Below are 22,860 nucleotides of genomic sequence, written 5' to 3' on the forward strand. Positions count from 1 at the left end.
CTGTAGAACTGAGAGGATGTAGGTTTGGGTATTGGTTCTGCCATCTAATTATCTGTACTGCCGTAGGCAAGTCAGGCTATGCAACGTGTTCATAAAAGTAAGTAATACAGTTTTACGAAGGTAGGAAATAGCTACAGAGATAATATATACATATATATGCATATGTTTGGTACATCGTATTTGTATATGTATATGTTTGGTACATTGAAGATATTTATTATGTTGTAGCTTTTATTGTTATTGGCATAACTGACCCAAATAACTCAGGTCCGAGCTTGAGACTATTGTCTAATTGGAAGATTCTGTTTTAACAATCGATGACATTTCTATCCCCATCCAGTCCTTAAGGTTGGATAGAATTACCTGAATTTTAAAATCGTACACATTAAAAGCAATGCTACCCCATTGCTCTTACCTGCTACCCTGGATTTCTTTAGGAAAAGATGGTTTGATTATATTAAGTGGTCTCCAAAACTCACTCTTGCCGTAATTAATAAGTAACTACTATTATAGATTCTTGGAAGAAATAAAGAATCTTAGTTTACAATTTACATGGCAGAATAAGGCATGATTCTGATATGAAACACCTGGTGGTAAATACCACTATCCATGGTAAATGACGGTATACAATTATACTAAATTACTGATGGGTTAAATAGCTAATAAGGCTCTAAGAAAAAATACGGATTACCACAGGTTGAGTGATTAGGATTTATTGGAATTCTCTCAATAGCAAGCCCAACTCAAACTGACTGAACCAAGGACTGGGACATACAGGCTTACCCAAGAAGTTTAGAAGTAGGTGGCTTCAGGTTCCTTTGCCCCGGAGGCCTAAAGATGTCAACACTCATCTGGTTTTTCTTCTTTGCCATTTAGGGCATTAGATTCACTTCAGTCTGGCTTTCCCTCTGATGGCCAAATGGATGCAGCCACTCCAGGCTTCAAAAATTCCCAGTTTACCATCCGGAAGGGGTGAGCAAGCTTCCCTCCTTGGCCTGAATCAGGCTGCCTGCCTAGCTCTGACCAATGCTGTAGACAGTCGATGGTGTTATACTAATAATTCTGGCAAAGGCCAAATACCACAGCCTCGAAAGGTGTGTGGAAGGAGGTTGGAGAGATCAGTGGTTGGAATTACTTAGTTGAGGGGAGTACATGTTCAGCTTGTGATCACAATATCCACCACAGATAGCTTCACGAAAAATATGGGATTTAGAATCTTCTACAGTCCAACTCTCCATACTATAGAATCACATAATTAATTATCTCCAAAGTCATGGAATAGCATTAGTTCATGTTAGGGAGAAAGCTGGATTCTGAGTAAGTGTGCAGAAGCCAGACTGCCTGGGTCCAATCCCCAGCTCTGCCACTGACTAGCTGTGGGATATTGTCTGATCTGTGTCCCCACCCAAATCTCACGTTGAATTATAATCCTCAGTGTTGGAGGTGAGGCCAGGTGGGAGGTGACTGGCTCATGGAGGCAAATTTCCCCATTGATACTGTTCTTGTGATAGTAAGTGAGTGCTCGGGAGATCTGGTCATTTTAAAGGCGTGTGCCCCCTCCTCTCTCTCTCGTCCTCTTGCTTTGGCCATGTGAAGACACCTGAAGCTCCCTGCGGCCTCCCCAGAAGCTGATGCTGCCATGCTTCCTGTACAAGCTGCAGAATCATGAGTCAATTAAACCGCTCTTCTTTACAAATTACCCAGTCTCAGGTATTTAGTAATAGCAGTGAGAGAATGGACTTACACAATGTGGGACCTCCAGCAAATTAATGAGTCCTTCTCTTCGAAATTGGAAGATAACAAGCCCTTCTTCGCTGGATTGCAGCATAGACTAAACAAGCTATTTAATGTGAACACACAAAGCGTGGTGCCTGACACCCAGTCAGTGCCATCGTGATTGTTTCCTTGTCAGGCTTATTTCTACAACAGCATCCTACCTGCCCAGGCCCTGAAGAGATGCGTAAAGAAAAAGGGACAAAAAAGAAGCCAGGAGTTATATTGTAAGGGGCAATAAATAGAGACAGATGTCACAGAATGAGTGCTTTCCCAAAATTAAAGTAAAAACAAGTTGACTTTGGGGAAATTATTTGGTACCAGGTAGTTGAAGCTTGAATGTCAGGTTAGGGAGCATCATATATAGTACTCTTTAAGTGGCCACAGCAGGTCCAAAAAGATTTGGAAATATTTATATCACATCACCTCCTCTTTTAGGCAGAATTCCAAATTTTCCAGGGATAGATCCCTTTCACATTTATATCCTTCTTTTTTTAATTTAGACTTTACTTGGGGCTGGTTTCTTTTTTTTTTTTTTTGCATGTTTGCTTGTTTTGAAGAGGAAGATTCAGCAAAGTGTCTCTCTCTCTCTCTCTCTCTCTCTCTCTCTCTCTCTCTCTCTCTCCCCCTCCCCCCTTTATGATAGGATCTTGGTTCTCACTCTGTCACCCAGGCTGGAGTGCAGTGGCATGATGGGGGCTCACTGCAGCCTCAACCTCCTGGCCTCAAACAATCCTTCTGCTTCAGCTTCCTGAGTAGCTGGGATTACAGGCACAGGCCACCAACCTCAGCTAATTTTTAAATTATTTGTAGAGATGAGGTCTCGTTATGTTGCCCAGGCTGGTCCTGAACTCCTGGGCTCAAGCAATTCTCCTATCTCAGCCTCCAAAAGTGTGCCTGAACTGTATCTTTCTTTTAATAACAGATATCTCACCTCCCGTGATGGTTTATTTTATGCATCACCTTGGCTGGTCAAACATTATTCTGGATGTGTCTGTGATGGTGTTGGAGATGAAACCCACATTTAAACAGGTGGACTTTGAGTAAATCTGATTGGACTGGCTCCCCTAAGGAAGAGGAGATCCTGTGAGCAGCCTGTATTTGAACTTCATCTGCAAGCTCAGCTCCTCCCAGTCCCACAGCAAATGGTGTTCAGACTCAAACGGCTGCTCTTTCTCCTGTATCCACCCTGGCATTCTTGCCCATCCAGTTTTGGACTTGCTTACCAAGTCTGCACAACCACGTGAACCAATTCCTTAAAATCAATATCTTTCTACATGCATGCACATCCCATGGGTTCTGTTTTTTCGGAGAACCCTGATGAGTACACCTTCTAATGGAGCTGCCCTAAGGAGTAATTGTGTCAGTGGAATTTGATTGGGGGAATGATGGCTCCTATCAGCAAGAAGATACTTCTGTGGCCTCCTGTACTTCTTTGTGGTGTCCTGTGTGTTACCCTCCCAAGCTACTGTCTGCACCAGCTGAGCGACATCTGCCATCCAAGTATCCATGTGGGACCACCCCTGGGAATGGAGCCATACAGAAAGGGCCTTGATGACGTCACTCATTTGGGTTCCTGTGTGACAGGGTTAACTCTGTTCTCTGTGCCTGGCCAATTCCTTGCATGTTTTTCCATTTTACATAATGTCTCATTGACCTTGGCCTTCAACATGCATGACCTGGGCTTTGGTTCTTCTGAAGCCACCTTCTGTTCTTGTTTGAGTGTACTCCAAGTCAATGGGTGACAGTCTCATATGGGAAGTGCACTTGTGTTTTTCATTCTTCTTTTTGTCTGAAGTGTATAAACACCACTGTCACTGACAAATTGTATCTCATTAGCATGATAAATCATTTTGATGAACAATATCACCTCCTCCTGTTCTTCCTATCTCTTCGATGTGCCTGTATTGACATTCCAATTCTGAGAAGCCTTCCATCAACGATCTCCTGAAGAAATAATTCCCCAGAATTAATATAATTACAGAGGGACTAGTTTTTTTTTGTTTTTAATCTGCTCCCTACAACTGTGTGGCAAATGTCCTTTTCATTGTCTTCTTTGTCATCTCTTGTAGAAGCATCTTCAGCTTCTGCTTCACTTTGCATGTTAAAGCATGAAACACGTTGTCTGTCCCAAAATGAATGGCTCCATTTCTCCTCTTTCCTTTAGTCGTTAGTTCTAGGGCTTCATATCATGCTTCACCAGTTTTAATAGAGTTAATGTAAGTCAGGAGGTCTCAAAAAGCTTTACAAATGTTAATTAATTAAGTGACAGAACAGCCTTATGAGACAAGGATGATGATCCCTATTTCACAGATGGGTAAAATTTCAAACACACAAAGCTTGAGTGACATAAATAGTTGGCCATTATTAAGAAACCGCAATCATGTTTATGGCTGTACCTTACGGTGTCAGCGCCTGGCGTGTGTTGCGTGATTGCCCCACTTTGCAGATGAGAAAATGGACTGAGAGGTCCATTTCTGTATCAGAGGTTTATTCAATCTTCAGGATTGCTCAGATTATTCACGGGCCTCTGGGGTTTCCCATTTTTCTTTATTTTCTCAACTTTTCCCCCACTACAGCACTGTTAGTCAGTGAGCCAGCAATGGAAAAATCCAGGTGTGCATTTAATATGACTTGGTTTACCCCAACTCTCAGACCACATCTGTAAAACATAGGTCTCAGGTCTGATCACAGGGGCCAGTTAAAAGAAGAGACTTAAAAAACAGGATCCAACTCTACGCACAAGTGTCCTGTGTCAGAACAAGACCAAGGCTGCAGCCAGCCCATGTGTCCTGGCTATCTGCATTGTGCCTTGCTAACCTCCCACTCTGTATAGCTCCAGGGCCACATTCACTGTCTCCAACTCCTTGCCAGTTGCTGGCTGGAGAGCCTACCTCTGTCCTTTTCCTTCCATGTACCTTCAAGACTCAGGCATTTTTCCTGCCTCCCTAGCCGGGGCTGCCTGCCTGGGCTGGGGCCTTGTTCACCTCAGTCCCAGCTCTCAGTGTGCAGGTGAGCATTGCAGATGTGCCTCTCAGACTCGGCTCTCACCCATCTGGCTACTACAAGCCCCTGGAGACAGGAACCATCTTTCATCTGTGTGTGCTCAACAACACCCAAAGCTTCACGCACAACAAAATTTTATAGAAAGAGGCATGACCAAAGCTATAGAGGGGGTGAGGCAGATTGTGGTATTAATAGAAAACTTCCTTTTTGGCTCAAAGAAACTGATTTTTGACAAAATAATTGTGTGTGTGTCATTCCTTCACTGACTTAAGAGCCATGAGTGGCAGCCACTGGTCTGTGGCTGAACAGCTTTTGAGTTAGTTGAATGCACTGATTAAAGATATAGACTCCAGGCTTTTTTCAAACACATGGAATCTGTATTCTGGGAAGTAGACCCAGAAATCTGTACTTTTGATTGTGTGATTTTGATGTTTGTTTGGTACGTTTAGAAACCAGATTTATGTTTTATGAAACATTACAGTATCTTATTAATGCTGTAATATTGGCATGCTTTCTCGGTTAAAGAAGTTTGTCAACTGAAATAACGATAAAAAAGAAACATTTTTTTTCCATCACATCAAACTTGAGTTTGAAAATTTGCTGTTCTGGAAGACAACTGCTTCTCTTCTCCCCATTGTAAAGTTCACAATAGCTCTGTCCCAGAGCAGAGTAACCAGTGCCTTCAAAACCACTGACCATCCCCAAAACAACAAGATAAGGGGGCCAATGGCCATTCAGTTTGACCCACTGGGTATTTTAAATGTTTTGAACGTGAATATCCTTAGTTGAAACTTGCCTTCCCCTGTTTCCACAGACCCCAGTCTCACTGTCTTGCCCTATCTGTTCATTCGCTCTCCCTCCCAGATGTGGAAGCAGAGTTTATACTGGTGCCTCCAAGCCGGCACTCTGAGTACAAATAAACAGCAACTATTGCATTATTTATTGGACCTAAAAGAAACCTCCAATATGATCTAGTTTAGCCACCAATTTATGCATGAGAAAACAGAGGACCAGAAAGGTAAATCAAGTTACCTAATACTGCACAGCTGACCTGGCAGCTCGCCAGAATTGAAAGGCATTCTTTGGATTCTTCATCCACTGTCCCTTCCAGTATAGCACAGAATCTGTTCTCTATTCTGGAACAGAGGCTTAGAATCTAGTCTCATCTGGTGATTCTATCCATTAAGTCTTTTACGCAGGTATCCCTAATGTATGTATTATTTTAAAAATCATGTCCATGTACAACTGTGAATGTAGTCATTAAATGTTAACGAAGTATAATCTCTTCATTTTTTTTGTAAGCTAGAAAAGAAGTACAAATAAAGCACTCCAATTTGTGTTTTTCTTCATCCCTGTACATGATCCTGCACAGTTTCTGAGGATGGTAGCAATTGCTTTTAAAGACCACTGCACTAGAAAACAATTTCTCAATGCATCGTGGTGTGGGCAGTCTTCTATGAGGCCTTTCACAAGCCATTTCTAACTAATGATTGAAGCAGACCACAGTTTGGAGATGATTGACTGACTTTAGCAATCACAGTCTATTTAAAATCACTTCTAACTCTTCCTCTCACTGTTTCGCCTGTGTGTTTCTTGGTGGGTGGGAGGCTGAACACCCTTTAACCCTTAGCCTATCTTATCTACTGAACAGTCCAAAGTGACCCACCATTCTTGATACAATGTTAATAGAGCAATTGCGAATTATCGAAGTAATTGCGAGAAGCTGTTGCAGTATTCTTTCCACTGGATTTGTCCAAATTCGTATCTATTACACATGTGGATGACATCCCTCGAGTGTGTCAGAGCCGAAAACGATGGCTACACTCTGCCCTAGCCGGGATCTCCCGCCCCTCAAGAAACTATTAAATCCCATTTTCTGCTCTGAAGAGGAAGGAAATACAGAGCAGAGGTCACGGCTGCCATCTCTTTTCGTTGCAGTTTCTTTTCCAGAACGGAACTGGTGCCAGCGCCGACACAGTGCGCATTCCCCACGGGGCCTTTTCTTCCCCTTGAGGGTTCGCGGCTCGGAGTCCTGACGCACGTTTTCGCGGATCCCGGCGGGAAGGAAAGCCAGTCGGCTCCTCCCGGCTCCTTCATCTGAAGCACCTGCCGGGGTCCCAGGCTCTGGAGAGCGGGGTCCACTAGGCAGAAGGAACCCCGTTCTCACAGGTTAGAGCCAGAGGGCGACGTCTCCACGGACTTAGATTTCCTCCCGTCCACACCCTCTCCTAGACCTAGAGGAGACCCAAGCACGGGGCAGATTAGCAAGGCTGCAGAGTCCCGTGGTCAAAAGCAGCGGAAAGAATTCCGGAAACCAAGTCATTCAGACCTCAGAGCTCAGGCTCCTCCAGGCACGAGAGGCCTTTGCCGCGTGAGAACACCCTTGACCGCCCATGAGCCTCCAAGACCTCCCGCGACCGCCAACGCCCTGGCACCGACAGGACGCACGGAGAGAGGAGGGCCCCGTCCACGGGAGCCGTGCGGGCGGGGAGCGGCGCTGCCCAGGGTAGTCCCAGGCACAACCGGCACGTTCAGTGCCCAGCGAGTGGCTCCTGGCTCCCTCCGGAGCGCCCTGCCCCACCTGCCCACCCTTCCAGGTCACACCCGCCCAGCTCGCCATCAGACTCACAGACACCAGTTCTTCCCTTACTCCAAACGCAACCAAATTCCATGTTTTACTCATGTTGAATTCATCCTCCCGTCATCACCTCCACCCAGTGTGCCCTACCCGGTGTGGCTGCCCCAGCTGCCGTCCCCAGGAAAGGCTGACCCTGCTCCTCCACCCCTGCCTCCCTGTTTCTCTACCCCAGCCCCCCAACTCCTCCACCCCAGTCTCCTCAATTCCTCCATCCCGGCCTCCCCAACTCCTCCACCCCGGTCTCCTCTATTCCACCCTAGCCTCCCTAGCTCCTCTACCTCGGCCTCCTCAGCTCCTCCACCCCAGTCTCCTCAATTCCTCCAACCCTGCCTGCCCTGCTCCTCCACCGTGGTCTCCTCAAGTCCTCCACACTGGACTCCCCAGCTCCTCTACTCCGGTCCCTCCAGCTCCACCCCTGCCTCCTCTGCTCCTCCACCCCTTCTTCCCCTGTTCCTCCACCCCTTTCTCCCCAACTCCTCCACTCTAGCCTCCCGAACTCCTCCACCCCGGCCTCCTAAACTCCTCCACCCTGGCCTCCCAACTCCTCCACCCCTGCCTCCCCAACTCCACCACTTCTCAGCTCCTCCACCTCTGCCTCCCCAACTCCACCGCTTCTCAGCTCCTCCACCCCTGCCTCCCCTGCTCCTCCACCCCATTTTCATGAATTTCTCCACCCTGGCCTCCCCTATTCCTCCACCCCAGCCTCCCTGCTCCTCCACCCCTGCCACCCCCACTCCTCCACCCGGGTCTTCTCAGCTTCTCCACCTGAGTCTTCCGAGCTTCTCCACCCCTGCCTCCCTTGTTCTTCCACCCTGGTACTCCTAGCTCCTCCACCCCAGCCTCCCAGCTCCTTTATCCCAGCCTCCCCAGCTCCTCCACTTAGGTCTCAACTCTTTCACCCTGGTCTCCCCGGCTCCTCCACCCCGGTTCCCCCAGCTCCACCCCTGTCTCCCCTGTTCCTCCACCCCTTCTTCCCCTGCTCCTCCACCTTAGTCTCCACAACTCCTCCACCCGGCCTCCCCAGTTCCTCCACCCCGGTCTCTTCAACTCCTCCACCCTGGCCGATTCAACTCCTTCACCCCGGCCTCCTAGCTCCTCCTCCCCAGCCTCCCCAACTCCACCCCTTCTCACGTCCTCCACCCAAGCCTCCCCAGTTCCTCCACCCCAGCCTCCCCTGCTCCTCCACCCCTGCCTCCCTTGCTCCTCCATCCAAGTCCCCCCAGCTCTTCCACCCCAGTCTCCCCTGCTCCTCCACCCCTGCCTTCCCTGCTCCTCCACCCCTGCCTCCCCTGCTCCTCCATCCAAGTCCCCCCAACTCCTCCACCCCAGCCTCCCCAGTTCCTCCACCCCAGCCTCCCCTGCTCCTTCACCCCTGCCTCCCTTGCTCCTCCATCCAAGTCCCCCCAGCTCTTCCACCCCAGTCTCCCCTGCTCCTCCACCCCTGCCTTCCCTGCTCCTCCACCCCTGCCTCCCCTGCTCCTCCATCCAAGTCCCCCCAACTCCTCCACCCCAGCCTCCCCAGTTCCTCCACCCCAGCCTCCCCAGGTCCTCCACTCTAACCTTCCCTATTCGTCCACCCTGACGCTCCCCCCAGCTCCTCCAACCCGGACCCCCCAGCTCCTCCACCTCGGCCTCCCCTACTCCACTCCTTTTCAACTCCTCCACCCCGGCCTCCCCGGCTCCTCCACCCTTGCCCCCTCTGCTCCTCCACCCCATTCTCCTCAACTTCTCCACCCTGGCATCCCCTATTCCTTCACCCCTTTCTCCCCTGCTCCTCCACCCCTGCCTTCCTGCTCCTCCACCTCTGCCCCCCAGCTCCTCCACCCCAGCCTCCCAACTCCTTCACCCCAGCCTCCCCAGCTCCTCTACCTAGGTCTCAACTCTTCTACCCTGGCCTCCCCAGTTCCTCCACCCCTGCATCCCAGCTCATGCACCCCTTCTCAGCTCCTCCACCCCGGCCGCCCCAGCTCCTCCACCCCTGCATCCCAGCTCATGCACCCCTTCTCAGCTCCACCACCCCAGCCTCCCAGCTCCTCCAACCCAGCCTCCCAGCTCCTCCAACCCAGCCTCCCAGCTCCACCATCCCAGCCTCCCAGCTCCTCCATCCCAGCCACCCAGCTCCACCATCCCAGCCTCCCAGCTCCTCCATCCCAGCCACCCAGCTCCTCCACCCCAGCCACCCAGCTCCACCACCCCTTCTCAGCTCCTCCACCCCTTCTTAGCTCCTCCACCCCAGCCTCCCTGGATCCTCCACCCCGGCCTCCCTTCTTGGGGCTGGGCTGGCACTCCTCCTTCCCACCAGTTTTGTAGCCATCTCATCTGCTTCTGCTCCATCTTCTGGATTGTGCAGACTCGGACTGAACTGTAGGATCTCGGTCACATGGGGTGACTTCACTGGAGTATTCTGTTCCACCTCTTTAGTGCCCACAAAGCATAGGCTTCTTCCCTGTGTTATCTTCTACTAGCTCTTGGACCAAAAATACTTTCATTTAGAGACTACTCTCAAGTGAGAGGGTTTTGCAAAAGCAATTCTTCCTAAACTTCTTGTTCCATTTAAAATGTCCAGTAGAATACTTAAGCAAGATTTCATACTTCCCTGCCTCTGTAAATAGCCATAATGAACATGGTGCAAGAGTCTTCTGAGAAGTTAGTGTCAATATGATAAACACCGATCTTTGTAACATCATCTGACACAGTGTTGCACTCAGGGGTCATTTGAGTAGACTTGTTTATCTTTAAACTAAATTATCCCAGACTTTTTAGCTTTTTGTTTGCTTTTTATAGCCACCTTGCTAATCATTTTTTCTTTTTCTTTTTTTTCTGGCTGTTTCTTCAGGTTCTCAATTCACCACTCTAAATATATTACTTGTGATACTTCCTTCTTTTTTCGAGAAAGCGTGCTTATATTGGCCTTTCATTTCTTATTTATTTTGTACAAATTTAAGGGGTACCAGTGCAGTTTTGTTACATAGAAATATTGTGTAGTTGTAACGACTGGGCTTTTATTGTAACCATCATCCAAATAATGTACCTTGTGCCCAATAAGTAATTTCTCACCCCTCACCCCTCTCTTGCCCTCTCATCCTTCCTGGTGTTCAATGTCTATTGCTTGCAATATTCTATGAGTTGGAAAACCAAAATTTTTAAATGTTAGGAAAAAAATGGGAGTAAATAGTATCTGAGGGCCCCTTCATTTTGAAGATGCCATCTACCAAATCAAGTGAAGCTTAGTTTAATCTGGCAGGATTGGATTAGTGAGAAACTATGCACCCAGAAGAGTACATGCTGGCAATGGAATCAGGAAATGCTTGACATGTGAAGACGAAGAGTGATCTTGTATCATCATCAAGCTGAGAAGCCCTGCAAATGTATAGGCAATTCTCAAACAAATCTTAATGGACATATTTATATAAAATAAACATGAAATGTAAGTGGAAACCTGGTGTCCTATTTGTGATTGTAAAAATTCTTGACATCTCTTTCTTTTTCTCTTTACCTGTTTTAAAAATATTTTCATCAACTTTTATGAGTTTTACTAAAGTCTCTCCATGTATTAACATTTTCCAGTGTTTAAAACATCCTCCTCCCTCGTCAGCTATTTAAACTCTTTGTAGTTTTACTCAGTGGGGGAAGAGAAACACAAATCCACTCAAATAATCCCAGGAAAATAGAAGCTTTTTAGAGTTTTGGTTTGGCTACATTTAAATCCAAGTAACTGTAGCTTACTCAAACACAGTGCCGCAGTTGGCAGTGATTCAGTGGCTCAAGTTTGTCGTGGCTGCTCGAGGAATCTGAAATTGCTTTTTCCTCTTTCTCGATCACAAGATCACACCTGCAACTCAAGCCATTACACCTACACCCCAGATGGAAGGAAGCAGCAAATGCAGAAAGGTGCATACCCACTATGTATGCCTACCTGTGGAGGGGTTTTCCTGGAGGGCTCAGTGAAAAACTTTCACTAAAGCCTCATTGACCGGAACTATGTCACATGGTCATCTCTCTCTGCAAGGGAGCAAAGGGAATGTAATTTTTTGTCTGGCTTTGTTGCCATTCAAACAAAAAATTACGTTTTTGTTAGTAACAAGGAATAGCCAAATACCTCCCAGTCTGCCAGCAGCCTGGCCACAGACTTGCTGCAGGAAATCCCACAGAGCTGGGGCAGAGGGCTGCCAAAGCCCGCCTCTCCCAGATACCCCAGATTTCTCCTCTCAGGGCTCCTGTGGTTCTCCCTTATGATTTCTCTGCTTTCTAGGTTTTCCTCCTGTTTCCAACCTCCTCGTTTCAGCTTGTGGTGGTGGCTACCTCAGGCTTCAGAGCTCCTCTTGGCCTCCCAACTCCACTCTCACCAAGAACTAGACCTGTGTGTGTGTTTTTTAACTGCAAATCTGGGACTGAGAAGCCTGGTTATTAGTGCAGTTCAAATCTTAGGACAGACTGAGTGAGTCCCGGTTCTGAGCAAGCCTACAGTCCATGCGCTGCTCTCTGGTTAGTAGCCAAGGGGCACTGAGCGGAACATGGTCATTTAGTCCAGCTGGAAATGTGAGTTTGCAAAATCCTTCAGAACAGAATAAGGATGGCAGAAATGATTGGCACCTGTGGTATTTAAACACAAGCTAAATACACCTTGGTGATGATTTAACAGAAAGAAATCTTTAAAGGGTCAAAAATTTTCTCTCTCCTAACTTTTCCTCATGTACTGCCTTTGATGGTTAGATCCAGTTGTCTGTTTGATCATAGGTCACAGAATGTGTAGCTCTGCCGTTCAGTGCTATCAAAAGACTGAATATAAAGTGGCACGAAGAGCTGCTCGGCTAGGACCTCCTTCCACTCTCCATGTTCTCCAAACACCGAAAGAATGGCATTTTTAATGAAATAGGATGTGCTCTGACCAATGTGATAATCAGGATTCAATTTTGTCAAGTTCACCAAGCTATTCGTTTTATGAAAGAAATGACTTTTGTGGAGAACCGACATATTCTCTGATAAGGCTATTACTATCCGTATTTGGATCATGACATTGTATGAGAGGAGACTATATTTAGGACATTTATAGATGAGCTATCACTGAAGGAAAGATCCCATCAACTCTTCCCCTCACTCCTAGATTTACTGGGAGAAGATCAATGTTTCAACATTTTGTTTTCTTAAAAATTATAACAGTGACATTTTAACCAAAGGTGTCAATAAATTTATTACATTTTAGAAAAAAAATCTCTTTAAGAAAAACACCACATCACTGAAAGGTAAATTGTATAGCAAATAGTACAAGGAGTCCCAATGGGGGAATTTGACACATATTGAGGATCTATTAGTGTTCACTGCAAGGACCTTCTTTGCTAGATAAAAATTCTACAGGGTCTATGTTTTGTTTCCTTCAAAAGGTATAAAAAGAAAATCCTACCAAGATGAAAGACATTCAAAAATATTCTGAAATGAGGTCAAAACATTGAATAAATGATATAACTATTAGAAAAAGTTGCCATAGACAGGTCTGATATTTGTTCTTTGGTTTGTAGTGGAAATTGACATAACCAAGAACCTAAGAGTGGTTGTGTTAATTGCGCACTTTGAGATTTTTTTTAGAATACAACACAAACATTTCTACAAAACCAAATTTAATATGCAACACACACTCACCATGTAAACACATCTTTTAAAAAATCTGATAATTATTCCAAGGATCACTTACAGGCTTTCATAAAAGCATTTTATATCAAGAATCTCAATACAGAATGATTTCTATGTCAAAATACATTTACACTGTAAATTGTTTATAGGAAAAAAAGGACACCAAGGAATGGAGTTTGCTGGCATTGAATACAATAGCAGCAACTGCCCCTGATATTTTCCCTTCGTTTTCTACTTCAAACGTTTCTGACAAAACATGTTAATCTACCCCTCTACACTTTGTCTGTGGTTTTATTGGCTCTATCGGCCAGTTTAATATATCGAGATGTGATCACCATACGCATTCCCACTGTCAGCAGCTCTCCAACCTGCCCAGAAAACTCACTTTCCGTGGGCTTCCTCCTGCCGAGGCTGACAGCCGCGCTGGGTGCTGAGACATCAGGAATCTTCAAGCCTGTCCCTAACATCTGGTTTGAGACAACATTTTCAGAATTAAACAGCAGTTATCAAATGCAAAACTAGAAAAAAGTCACATAAAAACCACAAGTGAAGATTGATCACACAATTTTATTAGAGTCTTTTGAACAAATGTAATCCTCTGTGAAAAACTCTTGCAAAAGAGACATTGGAGTGTACTATTTTCAACCCTGAGCATTAACACTGCATACCAAGGGGGGGTGGGTCAAGAAGCTGGTTCGATTGAAGCACAAGCACAAGCCACTGATATTCTCTATGTGATCAGGTTTTTACAAAAAAATACATAGTTTTCAATAAATAATGCTTAATTTTACAACTTTGATACAGCAATGTCATACACCGTTTCAACACACTACACTCTGCATGCTAGATAGTCTACGAGAAGACGAAACTTTGCCATGCATTTTCTTTCCCCCCTAGTGCTATCAAACACTTCATCCTCCAGCGCACTGCCTCAGGTAGCTTTACCTTCTCTCTGTTTCACAGCAACAGGTCGTGCGCTGGCATGCAAACTCTAAAAAAGGTCCCCCCCACAAACCACTCAGACTTCTACACAAAAGGGTTTTTCAGCTTTTCTGCTCCCAAACCTGGAGTGGCTAAGAAAGTAAGTTTCATGTGGCCTTGGAAAATACACACTTGTTAACAGTGTCATGCTGAAAACTGCTCTAAAACATCAGGTGGTTCTGTCCTGGTGGCCGTCACGAAGCATTATGGGATGCCATAACCACTAGGAGTCCCAAACCGGAAAAAATAGGCCTCCGTTTTAAAACAGTCAATTCAAAAAAAGGTGTCACAGAACAAATGCAAAAGACTCTTAAACCCACAACATATGTACAAGAGTAAAAGTAGACAAAATGGGAAATTAATGAGAATGGCGTATAACGGTTCTCCCCATGTGATTCAAGGGAGGAGGCATACTGTTTTTGAACAAAAGCTGGATGAAGAAAAATGTGACAGAGGGCCCTTTGTCAATATCTATTTGATCAAAATTCTTTATATGATAAATTACTTCCAATTGTTCTGCTTTTTTTTCTGGAAGGGGAAATGTAATGTGTCTAAGAAAGTAAGACAAGTATTGTATTAAAGAAATCTCTTCGAGGAGCCTAGAGGAAATCCTATTTTTTATGCCTTTTTAAAGTTTTTGTCATATTGCTTTATTTAGTCATTTTCACAGCAGAGAAAATCGAGTCTATGTGACTACATAAAAGAAGTTTGATCAAACAGTGAGACGGGAGCCTCCACATATGCACATCCAGGTTGCTTAAATTCACCAATTGCTCGTTGGAAACCACATCTCAACTCGATCATATTGCTTTTAGTGGTTTGTTTCTCTGTAGAGAAGTTCTCTGTTTGCAACTGCAGGCAACTAGAAGTTCCCAAATCATTTAAAACAGTCCTATCTGTGCACTGGCAGAGGTGCTAGATCTTGTACGAATATCTCTACCCAATAGAGTTATTACTTTTATACACGGAACATTATGAACTTGTGTCTCCCTTTGTAAGCCGTTTTATACTTTCTGCACTTTTGTGCTTTTATTGAGTATAAAAATAGGTCTCCTTTAAAATTCTGTTTATTTTAAGTTCACTAAAAAACTACTTGTTTGTGAAATTCTCTTATAAACTCACTGCATCCACATGGAACAGATAAAACTAATTAGGCAGCTAATGGATATAGGTAGTGTTAAATAAATACAATGAAAAAAATGAAGATACGGTAGGAATCAAGGGGAAAAAAAAGCCAGCAGTAAGTAAAATGGAAGAGAGCTCAGTTTCATGAATTTCGTTTCATCTTTATTGTGGTTAAAAACGTAGGCTCCACAAGAAGGGGCAAAAAACAAAACTGAACAAAAAAAATCCTGAGTTGTTATCAAAGAGCAGAATTTTCCAGATCATCAAATAAAAGGGGATGTTGTAGAATAAATCAAATAGAATGAACAGTGAGAAAGAACCAATAATAAAAATAAGCCAAATCTCAGAAAAGTATGTCAAGAGTTACATGGAGACGGTAACTTTGGGAACTTGTAAATTCCTGTGTTAGGATAGGTAAGGCTCATTCTCGTTATCCTCACAGGCTTAGGCTATACAAAGGGTATTTGAAACTGACATTCCTAATGGAAATTTTATAAAATTTGGCCCTTAGAATAACTGAGAAATATCCTGAAAAAATCTTCCCTGAAACTGTAATAAAGAAAGTTTCTTATCTACTGATAAAATTGACAACTCAGTAAACTATTTTCGCTGGTCTTCCTACATAAGAAAAAAGCACAAATATATTTGCCTCAGAAATCTGTTAAAAGCAGGGAACCACACAGTAAAAGAGTATAAAGATTCTATAAATGGGAGAGTCCAAGAAAACCTCTCTCAAAGTGTCCACAAGGATACATATGCCCATTAGAAGAAAAGTAAGAATATACACATTATTAACCATATCAGAGAATAAGAAAGTTAAGATTGATATAATATATTTATATTGAATGACTACTTTAAAATAGAGCAACTTATTTGCCTTATTTCTCAAATTCCTTGGGCAAAAGTCACTTAAATTCTGAAGTAAAAAACAAATGTAAATTTCTTGTACTGTACTAGTATCAGATGATTATGATTTCAACTCCCAGAGAAGAGAAAAATAAGTGTTGTCTTTTGAGTCTTTTTCTTTCACGAAAAAAACAACTAAATCACCCTGACTGCTACATTTATGCATATTTAAATCACTTCCCCTTGATTAACATTAAAAAGAAACATCTCTGCCCAAAAGAGTTGTAATGATTTCTTTCTCTAGCTAAAGGATAATCATTCTACAAATAATTTGCCCAGTGTCTGTAGTCATTCATAACATACATAATATTTGCAAAGCACAGTTTAAGTACACTGCCTTTTATTAGCATTTTTTTTAAATAAAAGGGATGCATATCAGAGTGTAAGAACTGGAAATTACTTCCACAGTTTAAAGAATTAGTAAGAGAATGCTGGTTCAATTTCTTAAAGATGGAAAGCTTACCAAAATGCCATCAGAGTCTGTGAACTACTTATAATAAACAGCAGGATCCCCACTGGCTAGGCTGCCGTGCACACAGCGCCCACCCCCCACCCCCAGATTACCATTTTAAGATATTCTGTCAATGCCTAGTTAAAAATAAGACTTACTTAAGAGACCAACAAAAAAAAAATCAATTAAACTTTTATTGAAGACTATCCAGTGGCAAGAATACCTTGTATATTATATTATGTTTTAGACATTCAAAAAAGAATTCATTAAGATGATTTTCACAATGCACTCATCAAAACAGCCTTAAATATTGTTAAAAAGCGCATTGAAGCGCCTGTCCTGAGTTCTAACAGGTTTTAAATTTAGGTTGCCAACCAATTACTTTTATTTTTCTATCAAGTTAGGCCACATGGCTTTAAAAAAAAAATCTTGACTATCTCTTCCCATTCTGAGGCCAAATTATTACTTTACTAATTTACTTAAAGTTTCCACTTCACCACAGAAAATGTCCAAGATTCATCCATGATTAAAACATAAAATACATGCCAAGTTTTCAGGTTTTCAAAATACATAGATCAGCCTATCAATGGGTTTACGTTGTCAACAAGTTTCGGAACTGCAGCAGAGGGCTGCCACGTAAAATCACCAGCACGGAGCAAGTGTCAATTGTAAACCGCTGGTTTAATTATTCGTGGCTAAAATAAATGTACCACCAAAGGCTGCATTAGTCTACATGTTGAGGGGGTGAGGGGTAAGGTAAACAACTCCAGAAATCCAGTTCTATATTGAGAACCTGGTTAACGCCATCAGCCCCTTCTTTTCCCAAGTGTACTACTGAAATCTGATGGTTTATCGAAAGGAAAAAGCCACAGAAAAGAAACCTGTCCATCCGCAGCAAAAGCTTGCTGGCTTCGCATCCCAGGGGTGGGGGCTGGGGAGGAGGCTCGCCCAGAGCGGGAGGCTGGGGGCGGGTGAGAGGCCCGAGTTCGCAGTCGGGGGGCCGGGGGTGAGGAGGTGGTAAGATCTAGTAAGGCAAAAGCAAGCGGGAGGGGAGGAGGGAAGGGCGCTGGGGCCCCTTTGGCCTAGCAGCTGCAGTTACTGTGCGGACGCTTCCATTCGGTCTCGCCAAATCTCAGTAAAAATGGAAGGCCAAACCTCGGTCAATCATTTCAGTAGGTGAAAGAGTCGTGGTGATTTTGCAGCGAGTTTCAATTAGCCACTGCAAACCTCCCCCGCTGCAGGCGCCGCAGCTCAAGAGGCTGAACTCCGGGGCTGGCACGCTGGGCCCCGAGCAGCCTCCCAGCCTCCCTCCTCCCAGCCCCAGCGGAAAGAGGCGGCGGAGGCTCAGAAGGGGGGCGGGAGCCCGGGGCGCGCGTGCCCGGCCGCGATCGCCTGCCCTGGCCTGCCGCGAGGGCTTGGGGACACAGGCCGGTCAGGAAAAATGGTGGGGAGCGAGGGGGTGTGGACAGGCAAAAGGTGCTCAGCGAGCAGGGAGAGCCAGCGGGATGGGTCGCGCCCGCGCCGCCGCCCGAGCCCCCAAGAGGCTCCTGGAGAACAATCGAGATGGGGATCCACCTTTGTTGCGGCGGCCCCCGGGGAGCTGATTCCTGGGCAGCCCCTGAGCCGGCGCGCGGGGAGGGCGTGGTGAGGGCCCGGGGTGCGCGGGTGCGGCGGCCGCCTGCTTCCCGGGTTTGCTTTCTTCCTCTCACCCCGCAGCCCCGAGGCTTCCCTCCCCGGCCCGCGGGCCCGGGACGCCAGCGCTGGAGTCTCCACGCGCCTCCAGGGCCCGCGGCGGGGCGCGCCCAGGAGCACGCGGTGGCGAGGCAAGAAGAGCCAGGCACCGGGACGCGGAGCGGCAGGGCTCTCTGCCTTTTGCGTCCCGGGTGACCGCCCAGGCGCCCTCTGCCACCCCCTGCTCCCCGCGCCCTCACCAGTGGTTCGGCCCTCCCCGGCACCCCGGAGGCCGCGACTCGGATCGCACAGAGGCCATGCCATGTTCCTCGGGGTGCCCTTGGCCAGCCTGCCGCGTCCTCCCCCCACTCCCACCTCCCTCCCGCTCCCAGCCTGGGTCCCGCCGCGCCCCGCGCTCCCTGCCTCCCCGCACCGTCCTCCTTCCCTCCGACAGCTCCACGGCCCCGGGGGACAGAAGGAAACAGACACCGACCACTTCTCTTCCCCTTCCCCCTTCACCGCTAGAGGTCAAAAACTGCGCCGCGTTCTCCGCCAACAACCAGCTCTGAGCACACGCGAAGATGCAGCGTTAAAAATAAAGAACAGAAAAAATTCAAATCTGGAAACGGCTGTCCCCACCCTTTGAGAGGCGGGGATAGAAGTGCCCCGAGCGCTCGCTGCCCAGGGCGGCTGTCACCGCGAGGTTCAGCGGGGACGCGGCCCGCCGCAGAGAATACACAAGCCCCAGCTAACAGGACCCCGACCAAGCGAGCTGGCAATCCAGGCCCCTCCATCCGCCCCTCCCCGGCCAGCTCCGAGCCTCCGCGCTGCCCGCCCGCCAGGGTGGGTGGGGAGAAGAGGCAGGGAGTGGAGGAGGTGAGAAAGGAAATGGGGAGCTGGAGATGGAAAGGGAGGGCAGAGAGAAAGAACACCTTTCCCCTGTCTTTCACAGCCAGCGGAAGAGGTAAAAGAAATCAGCCTGCCAATTGAACACTTTTCAGCCTAACCCGCTAAATGTAGAATTATCTCCTGCCACCTCCCCCCATCCGCGCACACAACAGCCTCACCACCGAATGCTCTGCGACAACGGGACCTCCAGTTTGACTTCCATAGAGACTATTGGCGATGCGAGTTTCTATCAGTTCCAGCTGATTTATTAAAATTGTCAAGATACAGACTTCCAGCACAAAAAAAAAAAAAAAAAAAAAAACAGGCAATGATGTCGACAGTGCATTGAGTCTGCTTTGCCACCATTTGCTACAAAATATGCAGATGGTCTGTACTTTATTTAGATTATATTGCACAAAATGAGAAACTTTTTAAACTATGTGCCTTTTTTTTCTTTTTTGCTAAAAATCGAGAATCCAGTTTCAAACCTTCCATCTGGGGCCCCATCCACATCACAGCGTATGAGATACATAAAGTCCTACTATAGTACAGTACATATACAATCTTTAAACTAACAGCTCTGAGGTCTATATCACCATTTTCAATAAATCTTTACCTACAAATATTGAACAAATCTCTACTATAGCTGTACAAAAAAAAAGTTTGCTTTTTTTTTTAAACCACAAGGCCTTTAGATGCAAGGATTATTTTAAAATTTTAATCCTTTTTAAACCAGGACATAACGTACCAACATACTTGCATGCTAAAAAACAGAGGAAAAAAAAAAGAAATCAAAAGGGAAGAAGTGCCTGAAAGTCTTACTGAAAAAACACAGCAAGAATGTTCCCTTTTCACTGTACAAAAATACGCCTGAAAATATATTAATTTTTAAAAAAGACTGAGGTCTGTTATGTATCAAAAATGTTTCAATACCTTTTGTACTGAGGTCTAGGCTGTCTGGTATTCAATCAAGGAGGTATAAGGGAACAAGTTACAAAAAAAAAGTTGGCAAGTAGAAATCACATTTGTAAAACCATAAACAATTTGATCTGAAAAGTAAACTCTGATCTTAAGTCAGTTCACAGTTTTTTTTTTTTTGTAAGCGTTTGTACAGTCTGCATTTTTTCAAGCTCCCTGCAGTTTTGTTAAGAATCGGATGCATAGAAGACATCAGTTTTCTCCCTCCAAAAAAAAAAAAAAAAAAAAAAAAAAAAAAATTAAATTAACAAAAGTTGCAATGGTCCCTTTTTTTTTTTGTTAAAAAAAATCACCAGTTCCTTAAGTTCTCTTAAGAAAAAAAAAAAAAAAAAAATCTCCACCAACTCCCTAGAGTAACAGTTGTGCTGCCAAAAGGGTCCTCTGCAGACGTCTTCCAGACTTCAAAGACCGACAAGCTTCAAACAGCGCCTTCCGGAGCGGGTCCTACCTCCCCTCCCCCGCCCCGCCCCCTCTGCCTTTGTTGTAATCACGAATTTCAGGAAAAAGAAATAGTAATTACAAAAACACATTTTTTGGGAAAAAAATCACAACTCCAGACTAGGTATGCAACTACCTTGAGACACGATAAAGGAAGGGAGGGGGGACAAATAAAGGACAGGAAAAATGTTTAAAAACTACTCATTTCACTTTAACTCCACCAAAATTTTCATCATGTTTTCCAATTTCTTTGCGTCACGACATCTTATCAATATCATCAGCATCTTCTCTCCCCTCCACCCTACCACCGCCACCATCAACACCACCATCATCATCATCATTATCATCATCATCATCATCATCATCATCATCACCACTACAACTTCCTCCCAAGGAACCCAGCTCTGCACCCGCCGAGAGAAAGAGCGAGCAGCGGGCGCCCCTTTCAATACGTGAACACCAGGTCGGAGAAGTTCGCCTCCAGCCAGTCCCCCGCGATCATCTCGCTCAGCTCCGGCGTGCAGTAGTCGGGGAACTCGAAGTGGGAGCCTAGGCTGCCCTCGCTGAACGAATCCAAATCCTTATCCACCAGCGACAGGGACAGGTTCCCGGCCGCCGCGCCGCCCCCCAGCTGCTGCTCGCTGGCGCTGTGCGCGCTTTGGGAGAAATTCAAGCTCAGGTCGAACATCAGGTCGTCGGCGTCCTCGCCGCTGCTGCCGCTGCTGCTGCCGCTGCTGCTGGACGAGGAGGTGGACACGGAGCGCGAGGACCCGGGCGACAGCGCGGGCTGCGCGAGCGGCGGCGGGTGCTGCTTGGTGATGTTCTTGAAGCTGTAGTAGAGGCGGCTGCCGCCCCCGGCGCCCGAGGTCGCGCCGGCCCGCACCTCGTCGTAGAGGCTTGCGCCCTCGGGAGACTCCGCGGAGCTGCTCAGCGTGGGGCTGGCGGGCACTTTGGCGACGTTGTAGCGTCTCAGCAGCTGCGACGGCTGCTGCCCCGGCGGCTGCAGGAGCTGCTGGTGCGGCGGCTCCTCGTCCTCCTCGTCCGGCTCCTGCTTGATCTGCAGCTGCAGCTCGTCGTCGTCGTCGTCGTCGTCGTCGTCCTCATCCAGAAACACGCACTTGACCGTCTTGCCCGCGCCGCCGCCGCCCGCGCCGCTCACGCGCAGGCTGCCCAGCACGTAGTCGTCGCCCGCGCCCCCGTAGTCCCCGGCCTGGGCCGCCTTGCCCGCGCCAGCCTTGGCGCCGGCGGCCGCGGGGGCCTTGAGCTTGCCGCATTTCTTGCTGGAGCCCTTGGAGGTCTTGGCACCGCCCGCGCCGCCGCTCGCGCTCCCGCCGCCGCCGCCGGCCGCGCTCTTCTCCGGGCTCTGGCTGGCGCTGGGCTTGGCCGAGGGGTCCATTTTGGGCTTTTTCCGGGGCCGGTACTTGTAGTCGGGGTAGTCGGCCATGTGCTTGAGTCGCAGCCGCTCCGCCTCCCGGATGAACGGGATCTTCTCGCTGTCCTTCAGCATTTTCCAGCGCTTGCCCAGCCTCTTGGAGATCTCGGCGTTGTGCATGTCTGGAGACTGCTCCATGATCTTCCTGCGTTCGATCTTGGACCACACCATGAAAGCGTTCATCGGCCGCTTGATGTGGCCCGACGCCGTCTTGCACCAGTCTGGGTCGCTCTCGTCCAGGGCCACCGGGCTGCAAGCCATGAATTCGCCCTCCTCCGTGTCCAGCGCCTCCCGGGGCAGGTTGCTCTCCGCTTCCAAGCTCTCCGCCTGCTGCACCATGATCCGCTGCGGGGCTGGACGCTCCAACCCGGGCCACTGGGTCTCGTGCGGAGGTCCCCCTCCCCCTCCCACCCCTCCACCTTCCTGGGCAAGTTGCAAAGTCCTCGGCACCCTGCTTTCGCGGCTCCCCCCCTCCCCCCCGCCCCCCCTTCCAGGCTGCACACAGCGGCTGCGGTGGCTTCGGCGGCGACGGCCGCCGGCGCGCTGGGAGCTGCGGTCGCGACAGGAGAGGCGGTGGCGACGGCGGTCGAGGCAGCCCGGGACCCCTCTCTCCGGCTCGTGGCTCCCACCGCAAGAGCCGGACCCCGAGCTCTCCCAGGCGCGCGCGCTCCTTCTGCAAAAAGTTGAGGTCTCTCTCTCAACTAGTTATCACGGTGTCATATGGGTGACATCACTCCCCCGGCTAGCCAATGGCTGGGGGCCGGCTCCGCCCATCTCCCTTTATTAACTCGGAGGCCCCGCCCCTCCACCCCGCCCTCCGGGCTGCTTTTGCAAAGATGGGGGTGGGGGGGAGAGGAGGCATGTCTAGAAATATGTTATTTTTAAAAAATCCGCGTGTGTGCACAGATGCGCCTCTCCCCGGGATGCTCGGAAGCGGCGCGCGGC

At 47.4% G+C, this 22,860-nt stretch overlaps 1 protein-coding gene across 1 annotated transcript; it reads right to left on the minus strand.

Moving 5' to 3' along the window:
- Positions 1 to 20,670: 20,670 nt before the first annotated feature.
- SOX11 (SRY-box transcription factor 11) lies at positions 20,671 to 22,592 on the minus strand. Its single transcript, XM_077960218.1, has one exon. It carries the CDS (start codon positions 22,252 to 22,254, stop codon positions 20,929 to 20,931), a length of 1,326 nt encoding a protein of 441 aa, XP_077816344.1. The 5' UTR covers positions 22,255 to 22,592; the 3' UTR covers positions 20,671 to 20,928.
- Positions 22,593 to 22,860: the final 268 nt, after the last annotated feature.

The sequence above is a fragment of the Macaca mulatta genome, chromosome 13 (genome assembly GCF_049350105.2).
Source record: "Macaca mulatta isolate MMU2019108-1 chromosome 13, T2T-MMU8v2.0, whole genome shotgun sequence".
In the NCBI taxonomy this organism is placed as follows: domain Eukaryota; kingdom Metazoa; phylum Chordata; class Mammalia; order Primates; family Cercopithecidae; genus Macaca; species Macaca mulatta.

What these genes read in the sequence shown, in the direction of transcription:
- SOX11 (XM_077960218.1), bottom strand. Translation starts at nt 22,254, where the DNA reads ATGGTGCAGCAGGCGGAGAGCTTGGAAGCGGAGAGCAACCTGCCCCGG.